The 12,891-nt window shown below is 39.4% G+C and overlaps 1 protein-coding gene across 1 annotated transcript in view; it reads right to left on the reverse strand.

Annotated features, from left to right (window-relative positions):
* Positions 1-12,891, reverse strand: part of LOC107757779 (T-cell immunomodulatory protein-like) — a 130,562-nt gene that overhangs the window by 85,109 nt on the left and 32,562 nt on the right. Inside the window, exon 8 of the mRNA XM_016575356.1 lies at positions 7,434-7,515. Within this exon, the coding sequence (XP_016430842.1) occupies positions 7,434-7,515 (82 nt within the window). The remainder of the gene's footprint in view (positions 1-7,433; positions 7,516-12,891) is intronic.

Raw genomic sequence — 12,891 nt, forward strand, 5'->3', positions numbered from 1 at the left:
AGTCGGGCCGAGTACCAAAACAAACTTGTAGCCAATCAGCAGTAAGGGGCGTGTCTACTCATGATGGGGACGAGAGAATGCTCAGTGCACAGGACGGACATTAGCTGAGCCGAGCAACGAAAAAACAAAAGAGGAAAACGTCTGCGGAACAAAAGAAGGCTTATGATAAGGCAAGAAGTAGGAACGTGTAAATATCGGATCAGCTTTCCAGCGCTGGAGAGAACTCAAGGAGCGGAAGGCCTGCGATCGGACGCCGAGGTTGCTTTGTTTCTTCTCGATAGGTGAGTAACATTGGTTTTGCTTTGTTTCACAGAACTAATATATGCTGTTAAAACACATATATGCACATTAAAACACACAGTACTACCAAAACACATTCGACCTGTATTACCATAGTAACACACATTGCTTTCACTTATTGATGACATCATACCCTCGGCCAGCTGGCACAGCAGATTCCGCCATAATCGTTGCCTGGGTTGCGTATGTATGTGTGGGGCGGAGCTATCAAAATAGGGGCGAGACCCTTTTGGGGTAGGGGCATGTTTGTTTTGGTGATTTGAAATATCAACATCGGCTACCAGAAATAACTTACCCCACCTTTAAAGGCTAAAGTGTGAGGTTTTGTCTGCCACTGGGTGGCGCTTTTGGAACTGCATGAATACAGCTGTTTCCCCGGTAACAGCTGTACACAAAGCAGCGCTGGCTCACAAACTCTACTTTATCAGACATTATACTGTACGTCGGTGAGATGAAACGATAATACCATTGAAACTTCTCTCAAGGCAGTTGGTTCATTTCAGAGATGCATTATTATAAAAACACCCGTGCTGCGTTTTGACTTTGAAATGATTCTTTTATTATTTCGCTTTAATCGCGACAGTCTTTAACATAGTTTAACTGACCATGGGCATTTTTGCTTACCTTTTACACGTCTTGAAAGCGCAGACTCTCCCACAAAAAAGCAGACTTTACAGGAGACTTACATTATTTTAAACATAATTTGTATTTGTCGTTTTCAAGCCAACGCTGACTGAAGCAGCAACCTCCCGACATGTTTTTATCTCCCGCTCTGCTCCATCAGAGGGCGCGCGTCAATAAAGACAGACAGATCACACTATAGCCACACGTGCGAGTCGAGCGGAGCTGTTTTCATTTTATGCAAAAAGCATTTTGTCTAGAAAGTGAACTAACGTTATTCAGTAATAAAGCAAATTATTATAAAACCAATGCAATTGCAATTTCAAGCAGTTTCAAGCACTTTATCCAAAATTCAAGCATTTTCAAGGATTTCGAGATAGGGCCCTTAGTCTTCAGTGTCACATGATCCTTCAGAAATCCTTCTAATATGCTGATTTGGTGCTCATGAAACATTTCAGTGGATTTTTATTTTAGGATTTTTTCAGGATTCTTTGAATAATAGAAACAGCATTTATTTGAAACAATACAAATGTCATTAATGTCCCTTTAGATACATTTAATCCATCCTTGTTGAATAAAAGTATTAAATTCGTTACAAAAAAAAAAACAATATCCCAAATTTTGAATGGTAGTGTAACATCACAAGGACAAGTTTTTTCACACAAAACCAAGTATATTTGTTTGTTTATTCCTTAGTGTCAAAAATAGTGCTGCCAATAAAATCAAATTAATGTTGTGATTTCAAAGTGGTCTTTAAAATGCTGCGGAATCAGATCTCCAGTTTTTTCTGACAATAGTTTATTACCTTGTGTCAGTGAAATCGAAGAAAAGAAAAACTTCACTCATATAGTCCAAGTAAACCTAGAAAAACAGAACACTTCTGAAGTCTGAAATTCCTAATCTGCATGTCTAAAATGCACATCAGACAGCAGCAGGAAGCTTGTCCACATTCAGACGAAGCTGGACCTCAGACTCTAGAGCTACAGTAACCACTGCTTGGCAGGCTTGACTAGTAACAATATCTGCCCTGAGATCAGTTCTGTATCAGCTGAGGTGGGAGAGATCATTAGCCATACTTGATTGCTACTAAACAGGATTGCATTTACCTTAGTTTTTAGAGGGGATTATTTTACAGCCGATTTAAACCAGACCGCGAGCCTTTTGCATGCAGTGACTGCCATAACTGTTTTGCTGGAGTGTTTGGAGCAAAGAAGGATGGCTGGAGAATACTAACGGAGAGAGAGTGCGCTAGAGGAGAGGAGCTGAGAGAAGAAGGTCACTGGGGTGTATCTTTGATCTGCCACTTAGGTGCGGGACGGAGAAGAGAGCCGTGCCATAACTGACAGCCAGGAGTGTGATCAGAATTTCAAGCAGTTTCAAGCACTTTATCCAAAATTCAAGCATTTTCAAGGATTTCGAGATAGGGCCCTTAGTCTTCAGTGTCACATGATCCTTCAGAAATCCTTCTAATATGCTGATTTGGTGCTCATGAAACATTTCAGTGGATTTTTATTTTAGGATTTTTTCAGGATTCTTTGAATAATAGAAACAGCATTTATTTGAAACAATACAAATGTCATTAATGTCCCTTTAGATACATTTAATCCATCCTTGTTGAATAAAAGTATTAAATTCGTTACAAAAAAAAAAACAATATCCCAAATTTTGAATGGTAGTGTAACATCACAAGGACAAGTTTTTTCACACAAAACCAAGTATATTTGTTTGTTTATTCCTTAGTGTCAAAAATAGTGCTGCCAATAAAATCAAATTAATGTTGTGATTTCAAAGTGGTCTTTAAAATGCTGCGGAATCAGATCTCCAGTTTTTTCTGACAATAGTTTATTACCTTGTGTCAGTGAAATCGAAGAAAAGAAAAACTTCACTCATATAGTCCAAGTAAACCTAGAAAAACAGAACACTTCTGAAGTCTGAAATTCCTAATCTGCATGTCTAAAATGCACATCAGACAGCAGCAGGAAGCTTGTCCACATTCAGACGAAGCTGGACCTCAGACTCTAGAGCTACAGTAACCACTGCTTGGCAGGCTTGACTAGTAACAATATCTGCCCTGAGATCAGTTCTGTATCAGCTGAGGTGGGAGAGATCATTAGCCATACTTGATTGCTACTAAACAGGATTGCATTTACCTTAGTTTTTAGAGGGGATTATTTTACAGCCGATTTAAACCAGACCGCGAGCCTTTTGCATGCAGTGACTGCCATAACTGTTTTGCTGGAGTGTTTGGAGCAAAGAAGGATGGCTGGAGAATACTAACGGAGAGAGAGTGCGCTAGAGGAGAGGAGCTGAGAGAAGAAGGTCACTGGGGTGTATCTTTGATCTGCCACTTAGGTGCGGGACGGAGAAGAGAGCCGTGCCATAACTGACAGCCAGGAGTGTGATCAGAATAACACCCATTTCAAATCAAACAAGCGGACCCTCCCTTTTCTCCCTCCCTCGCACATATACTCTGACTCTCTTCCCACCTTCCTCCCACCTCCTCTCACTTCTCAGGAACAACATATACCTTTCACCGCATACCACGTTCCTTTCATTCCGTTCATTTGAAATGAGGCTTTGAAGTGCCTCACACTCACGATTTCTTTCACCGTAGGTCAAATTTAACACGTATCTCTGCTCGCAGGTGCCGCAAACCCAACTTTTTTCCTAATTAAATGCAGATTCAAACATTAGCAGTTAAAAAGGTAGAACAAAAGCATAAATCAAGGCAGCTGCTTTGATGATCAGTACAATTAAACCATTTAAACCAAACCCACGTCCCCGAGGGCCAAGCCTTCTGCTGTTTATAGAAAGCGACACGCGGCGGGACCTGTGCTTTCAGTGCCCACTCAAGCCAACCGAACGTATAATGTCAGGATGTGTTCTTGGCTTCAGAGGAAGCCATTCACTTCCCATTACCACCCACTTAATGGGAGCAACATCGCTATGATTCACCTGTATTGCATGTGTGTGTGTGAGGGGGTGAGAATGCTGCTGGAAATGGTGTGTTTTTGTCTTCACCCCCAGTGTCCATCCGCTGCCACGCTCTATCCTGTCAAAGACGATCACCATCATGAAGCTGCAGCCTGTTCCTCACACCAAATCATCTCATAATGACTCTACAGGCTCCTACACTCACACACTACTGCAGCTAATTGGTGCCGACAGTTTGATGCCTGCGTGCAAGTTCTAGACGGTGGTGAAATGCGCATGTGGTAAAGGAAGTTAAAAGCTTTGGAGGGAACCTAAAAACAGGAAAGGAAGATGGAAAAGGACAAAGCGGAGACAGATGTTGATCATTAGGGTTCGGCAAAGATCTTCACACTCCTGTCTCCAGAACAAGCACCTGTGAGCCACTATTATTGACTCGGGTACGACGGCACATACATGTAGAATAGGGCTGCTCTAGCATGCACGTCTCTTTCCATCCCCAACATCATTTATCATCCTAAATCACAGTCTACAGCTCATTCTCTCTCTCTATATATATATATCTTTCAACTGACCCAACCTCTCGCTTTGCATTCCAGACCGTCACTGTGACATAATTTCTGTGAAGCAGTAAAGGTCAGAGACGATGCACCTCAAAGGTTTAAGATGTCATAATCATAGGGCAGCTTACAAATGCCATGTATGTCCCAACATCCTGCTTACCAGGCAAACAGCATTGCTTGAACACCAGAACACAGTGTAACACAGATTTCACCTACAAATGAGGTTATATTTCAAGGTTTCCTTTAGAATGGGAAATTAAAACTGAAAACAAGGAAATTAAATACAGCCTTCTTTTGCATTTAAGTGAAACACAGTGAATTTGTTTTATCTAATATATGATTAAATTGTCACCTTCCAATGTCACATAATGAAAATCTCAGCTGCTGTTCACTATAAAACGGCATTAATAGCTGTGGTGGCACTAATACTTGTGGGTGGCTTGTCTTTCCGAAACTAAAAGGCGGTAATATACTACACGATTTTTGCCCCGATTTTCCGCCGATTTACTGTCTAGAGAAGTTGATTCTAGTTGGCAAAAGTCAGAGCCAGTCTGCAGATTTGAGTTGACAAATTTCATAGAAAATTGTGTTAGTGTATGATTTTTTAGCTTCAGACTATAATTCCATCCAGTCGGAGGATATCAAACATGTTTTAGCCGATTTTAGAACACATATCGCTTTCATTTGTCACGCATCTCCTAGCAACAAGGCACGCGTTTCTGCATGAGTTTGTTGTGATTGAAACAACTGGTAGTAACGTCTGGTAGTGTGTGATCCTCAGTTGTTTAGTGTATGATTGCCAGTTTTTCCCCTGTGACTATTACGAAGTCGGTAAGTATAAGATGCCCAGTGTTTTAAAATCTGGTCAGATTTTAAAAGTCGTGTAGTATATTCCAGCCTTAAGAAGGTTGTTTGCTTTCTTCTTGTTATTCTCAGGCCGGCCTATGGACCTTATTTTGCACAGTGGAAATAAGCTAATTTATTTGAATCTGCAAGACTTATGACTCATTAGCAGCTTTGCTAATGAATTGGTAAATTGGTAAATAACTTATTGGTAAAAAACTTGAACCTGAAAGTGCAGTAAATGGTAAAACTATTTGCGCTACAAACCAGTGTGTTTATAATTATGATAATACTTTAAAATAATATGATTAAAAAATCTGTTTGCAATGTAAAGCAGTATTACAGACTGATTTTACATGGGTAAAATAACTGGAAGTGAATGATACCGGAAGTCTCATTCAGTCCGTGTCCGTTCTTAACTTCTTACATTAAAAAAAGTGCATTCAAAAGGCGGCCAATGATTCAGTACGCAAATAAATGCAAGAAAGAAGGCTAATTGCAATTCAGTATGAAAATATTTCAGTGATGTCATCACCGTCAGCTACATTCCCAGTGCTAAACATTCATGTCAATGGAGATTTTTCAAAAAACAAAAGTACCACACCTAAGAGTGCAGCAGTCCATGCCAATTTAACTGCAGAAAATGAAGAATAAAAGAAAATGAGATAACAGGAATTCAACAGCTGCTTAAAAAAAGTTATTTTAGTATAATTGAAATATTATTATAGTTTTGTATTATTTTGAATACGTCTTTATTTAAAAAAAAATTATTTTCATTTTAATTTTGATTAAAGTTTTAGTAATTTAGTGTTTTTGCCATTTCATTACTTTTATGTCTTTAGATTTTATTAATTTTCATCTTAAAGGTCCCATGACATGCTGCTTTTTGGATGCTTTTATATAGGCCTAAGTGGTCCCTAGTACTGTATCTGAAGTCTCTTTCCCGAAATTCAGCCTTGGTGCAGAATTTCAGCCACTACGAGCCAGTCCCACAATGAGCTTTCCTTAGGACGTGCCATTTCCGTGTCTGTAGCTTTAAATGCTAATGAGGAGGAGAGAGGCGGGGCAACTGCCATGCTTCGCTCGTTTGCAAGCCATGATGTCTCTCGAGGAAAAAAAAAATATTGCACTCGCCTGGCACTGTAGTAGCTCATTTTCTCATGGGCGGGCCAAATTCTCTGGGCGGGCAAAGCAGAGAAAGGGGAGGTAACCTTTCCCCGTATGACGACATAAAGGGAAGATTCCAGATTGGGCCATCTGAGCTTTCATTTTCTCAAAGGCAAAGCAGGATACCCAGGGCTCGGTTTACACCTATCGCCATTTCTAGCCACTGGGGGACCATAGGCAGGCTAGGGGAACTCATATTAATGTTAAAAAACCTCATAAAGTGAAATTTTCATGCCATGGGACCTTTAAGTTATTTTAGTGCATCAAAACTTAAATGAAATAAGGTTATCTTTTTTTATTTCCGTTAACATTTATTTTATTTCAAGTAAATTTTTTACGGTTTAATTTCAGTTAACTATAATAACCCTGATGCCTACAGTCCTCAAAACGCATAATAATCACCTGGCTGATTGGGAGTCAACTGAAAACCTCCATCCTGCTTAAAACTCACATCCTTTGAAGCTCTTTGCTGTGAAAACACCATAACAGCTTGAAGTGACATTTTCCAAAATGACAAGAGAAAGAGATCAGAGGAAACGGATTAAAGAGTGCAGAGAAGGGCTCTTGTTTGGTCAGATCAGTTAGCTTTGAATATAAAGGCCAAGCTCCTGAGATGCAGCTCACTTGAACACATTCAGTCTTAGGTCATTTCACTTTGCTTATCAATCATTTATGTTATGTGAGATTTCACTGCCGGTGCCATCCCTGCTATCAGTGGGATGCTTTTGGAAAGGGGAAATTTGTATTGTTAATATTTAATAGGATCCCACAGGAGCTAATATTCAATTTGGCGCCATGTGTGTGCGTTGAAACTCTGTGTTGCGCATGTATCGCCGTTAGAAACTCAGGGCTACTTTCAGATTCGGAACTGCATAAGAATTGAGCATATTATGCATGAATTATCCCAGAAATCACAGCCAGTGTTTGGTTGTACTGGAGTGCATGCATGTAATGCCACCTCTAAACATAACACAAATGGGCTGCACACAGCGATATGCTACTACTCACCGAAGTCTACGAATGCAGATTGACCCACTTTCTTAGCATTCTCTGGTGCCTTTACAGACAGGGTTTGGGCGAAGTTCCCATCCTAATGAACAGAAAGATTTAACAGGATTAAAACACGTGCTTTCATTTCATTTAAAAAAGTACATTTCCTTTCATGCAGACTTTACAACTGTAGAAAAAGAATCCTGTCCTTGAGCAGCAAGAAAAAACACCTCAGAGGATCCGTCAGAACAGAGCTAATAATTTAGTGCATCAGCCACTGTGGGCATGAATGAGAGGAAGCCTGTACTGACACGGGTTAGGGATCATTGCTGGGCGTCTGTACTTCCTGATGGACATTACGAGACAATGCAGCAAGACAAAACAAATGTGTGGTCTGACAGCCTGACCAGCTGAATTTAAAGGGGAAGTTTCAATCTGATTGACAGCGCATGAGGCAGTGGGGCAGAGAGAGCAGGAGGTAACAGACGGCAGACGTGCGGTGTAGGTGTGGACTGAAGGTGATTGGTAGGTAGGCAGCAGGGGTCACAGAATGACGGCTAATTTGAGTACGGAGGGGTCAGAGGGCAGGGTAAGGCTACTGTGCACATTGATTAGCTCGTGTAAGTCAGAGCACAGCATGGCACCAGTGATAAAAGCGCATCTTGGAAACCCACTAAGACAGGAGCTTCAGAAAAGCCTGGGAGACTCAGCCTACATGCTGAACACAGGCCTCCACACAAAAATGCTGTACAGCGCACTGACTGTCCACCACAATAACGTGAAGTAGACAGTAGAGAGACATACATTTGACAAGGACCAGATCAAAGCCACATTACTATTGAATGATGAGTCATTCGTTATGGCAGATGATCACTACATGTCTTACAGGATACGGATAGAGAAGACACGTAGAAGAACATGTCAGAATGAATGAGAATGAAACGAACAGAAGGACGCCAACAGAACAAAGAGAAGCTGAGACCCAGAGCTATACTGTTTTATATATCACCATCATGAAGCTGCCGCCTTATGTTAAACTGCTTTAAATTACTTTTTTCCCCACATCAATCTACACTTCATACACCATAAAGACAAAGGAAAAACATATTTGAGATAACTTTATTAAAAGTTAATAAGCTTTTTATTGGAGAAAAAATATTAAAAAGGAAAAAACTGAAATAATTATATTGCATAAGTATTCATACTCGGTACTTGAAGCTGAAGCTGAAGCCCCATTCGCTGTAACCGCCTCAAGTTTTTTTGTCGGTATGATGCAACAAGCATTGCACATCTGCATTTGGGGATTTTCTGTCCATCTTCTTTGCAGATCCTCTCAGGCTCTGTCAGGCTGGATGGCTCTGTCATTTTAAGGTTTCTCCAGAGACGTTTGTCTGGGTTCAAGTCCGAGCTGGTTGAGTCACTCAAGGGCATTTACAAAGTTGCCCATAAGTCACTCTTGCATTGTCCTAGCTGTGTGCGTAGGGCTATTGTTCTGTTGGAAGGGGAACCTTCTGCCCAGTCTGAGGTTCTGAGTACTCTGAACTAGCTTTTCATTATGGATATCTTTCCTTCTACCCCGACAAGTCCCCCAGTCCTTGCCGCTTAAAAACACCCTCCACAGCGTGATGCTGCCACCACCGTGCTTCCCCACTGGGATAGTCTTGGTCAGGTGATCCAAGACATTATTGTTTGTAATTGAGGTTTATCAGACCAGAGAATCTTGTTTCTCACAGTCTGAGAATCCTTTAGGTGTTTTTTCTTCTTCTTCAAATTCCTAGTGGGTTTTCATGTGTCTTCACTGAGGAGAGGATTGAGTCTGGCCATGCCGTCATAAAGGCCATACTGGTGGAGTGTTGCAGTGATGTTTGTCCTTCTCTAAGTTTCTCCCATCTCCATATACTCTATAATCATGGATGGTTTGGCCAGCTCTACGAAGAGTCCTGGTTGTTCCCAACTTCTTCCATTAAGGATTATGGAGGTCACATGCTCCTGTGAACCTTCAATGCAGCAGAATTTTTTGTAGTCGTCCCCAGATTTTTGCTCAACAAAATCCTGCAGACCATTCCTTTGACTTCATGGCTTGGTTTTTGCTCTGATATGCTTTTTCAGCTGTTAGACCTAATTTACAGGTATGTGCCTTTCCAAGTCATGTTCAATCAATTGAATTTGCCACAAGTTAACACCAACCAAAGTGTAGAAACATCTCAAAGATGATCCAGCAAAACTGACATGCTCCTGAGCTAAATTTTAAGTGTCACAGAAAAGAGTATGAATACTTACGCAATGGTTTTTTTAAATAAATTGCCATAGATTTCATAAATTCGTTTTTTTGTTTTGTTATTATGGTGTATAACGTGTAGATTGATATGGAAATAAAGTCATGTAAAGCAGTTTAACTAAATGTTTAACTCCAACAGCATGTGTTACCCTGTCATTCTCTGAGTTCCAGTGTGTTTTCTCCAACACAAGATCACTCCCCCCTCCACTCCCACAAACCTGTAACTGACCATAAATTGCTTCATTACCTCCAGCACCATCTGAGGCTCAGTCAGCACAAAACACCTCGGTCTAATCACTTCAGCTCGGCCAGATGCAGCATTTCTGTCAGCTTTCAAAGTCTTTCAAAACCAAGATGGCAGGGTGGTAATTGGTCTCTTTATATGTGATGACACATACTGCTTTGGATCACAATTTGAGAGGGGAATATAAAAATATACTAAAAAAAAAAGTCTCTGTGAATCTTGCTTCTAATATTATTTTTAAATATTAAAAAAAGGTTTTGTAAAGAAACAAACTGGGTCACATGAAACATTGAGGCGGCACATTTATTTAATCTTATAATATATAAAATATTCAACTGTGTTTATAAAATATTCACAAATATATGCATTCTTTAAAAAACAGACTCATTTGGCACCATAATGGACTAGGTGTGATATTTGTCTTTTTGTAGTGGTTGTCCCACTTGATAAACGGAGATGGTTTATGCGGCAGCTCTTGGCCTGAGGGATTTGTTCATAATTCTCATGAAGCACAAAACTCAAGTGCCTCCTTACTTCTGTGTGGACAGTGTTTATCTATCTCCACTGAAAACTCCCTTGAGCCTTCGCTCTGAAACTGCAGGCACGCATCTGGCGGTCATGTATAATATCGATTGGTGTATGATTGCGGGAGGCAGTTCAACTGTAATGTGATTGTGGCTTATGTAAAGATAATGGTGACTTGACTTGCTCACCCTAATCTTCTCAGAGTAGAATGAGGCCATGTTGAGTCACAGGGTCTGTCTCATTGGATTGATTGAACACTGATGTTAATAGGAAGGGGCTGTAACTGTGGCATGTTGGCCTCAGGGGGTTGTGAGTAACTGTGTGTGTATTCCTGGAGAATGGCTAGATAGAATCAATGTTCTTAAGGGACAGTGACAATAAATTGATTGATGTTTCACAATTAAAAAGATTTAGAGAAAATATCACATGTGAAACGTAAATTTTCATTTCTAAGCACTTATTGCACTATTGGTTCTAATTTTGCTAAGGCTTATTACATATATAGCAGGTCTCCTCAAAGCAATAGTTTGAGGAGACCTGCTATATATGTAATAAGCCTTAAAAATGAAAGTTTGAAAACCTGTATGATTTTCTTAGAGATATTTTGAAAAACATCTTTTTTTTGTGATCGAGTTTCAATGTATTAACAAAAAAACATTCTTCAAAATCTCTTCTTTTGAGTTCCACAGAATAAAGAAAGAAAGTTTCAGAACAACACAACAGTGGATTTCATTTTTGGGTGAACTATACTATGAGTCTATGACATAAATATATTAGCAATTTTGCGGACTTAAACCACCCTCCAAACACATGGCAGCTAACCTGAAGTCAGATCATGCACAAATATTTGCAAATTATTATTCAAGTTTCTGTTGGGCTGGGCCTGAATTTAGATGATCTTATAGACAGGAAATGTTTTACAGTCATTCTGATCTTCCCTTCTACAGGCAGTTAAAAATGGCCAGGCAGCACTATTGGAATTGTAAAAGCTATAAAAGAGGATGCGCCATAACATTCTCTGAGGGCTGTTGGACTGAGGCGTTTTGCTAATGCTTACTAAATGCTGAACCTCGCAGTTTGACGATCATTAGCAAACAGAAAGCATTCTGTTATAATAGGCGCTACGCATTTTAAGAGATTTATGGAGTGAACAGCATTAATTAATTGTTGTTTTTCAACAAAAAAGCTCTTGCTGCTGTGCCATAACCATGTTAAATGCCTGTTTAACAAGTAGAGCAGAGAGAAAACTTCAGAGTAAATAAATAGAGAAGGACAGAATACATCAGCCTCCCTTTGGTCTCACTACATGCTGGTATTTTAAATATATTGTATTGTATGCAGAACACACAGGCAGGGCTTTACGATAATGGTGAAGGTAATAATCACAATAATTTTTCTCAAAAATTATAACCTTGATTATTAATCATGATTATTCTCATTTGATTTTTTTTTTATCAGAATTATTGCACTTTCAAATAAGCACAAATCAAGAGTGTGTCAACTCGTATGCAGGGTTTATTCTACCACATCTAGTTTCCTGATTTACTTCTAAACACATTCAATACTTTATGAAAACTGGTAAAACCTCAAGTAGCTTCTCTCAAAATCTAACACAGCAAAATTCATAATATTAATTACAAATTACAAAAAAAAATGCGGTTGCTCAATAAATTCATGTGTCACAGACATAGTCAGAGCAAATAAGACAAGCAACTTTTGTGAAGGAAATAAGGCTGGCTGTATTGCACATTAATTTGATGAAAACATCAAAATGGAGATCGCTAAACTCCAACATACAAGTTTGTTGTTGTTTTCAGACATTCAGTCTTTTTTTTTTAAAGTGCAGAGAGAGCACACGGTTGCCAGATTGGGAAATTGCATAAAACACTTGGTGGAAAATGTATCTATATTTAAGAAAAGCTCTGATTGTGGCATTTAAACTGCTAACATATGGCAAACCCAAGCTTGAAAGTTTGTGGAGGCTTGTTACCAATGCAAAATAATGGAAATGTCAAATTAAAAAAAAATAAAAAATTTCAGCATAAATAACAAGTGGGCCAATATTGCAGACAATTATGGTTGAGAAAAATCAATTGTGATCATGATTTAAATACAATTAATTGTGCAGCCCAAGAATATAGAGATATTTATTGATGACATATAGAAGCACACATTTCTCAAAACGATCACATGAATGTTACATTTTTGCAAATACTTTTATCCAAAGCGACATGCATTCAAGGTACACATTTCATCAGCACTTGCTTTCCCTGGAAATCAAACCCATGACCTTGCTGTTTTACTGTTTGAATGCTATGTATGCTGGGATAAAAGAGGAACTTAAGCTATCATGTGTGCTGACAGGAACACAACGTTACTATCTACTCCATATTCATCCACAGAGATCTGAAGCCCCTGGTAGTATATAC

This window comes from Sinocyclocheilus rhinocerous, unplaced genomic scaffold (genome assembly GCF_001515625.1).
Source record: "Sinocyclocheilus rhinocerous isolate Xijiao unplaced genomic scaffold, SAMN03320098_v1.1 scaffold294, whole genome shotgun sequence".
NCBI classification, from domain to species: Eukaryota; Metazoa; Chordata; class Actinopteri; order Cypriniformes; family Cyprinidae; genus Sinocyclocheilus; species Sinocyclocheilus rhinocerous.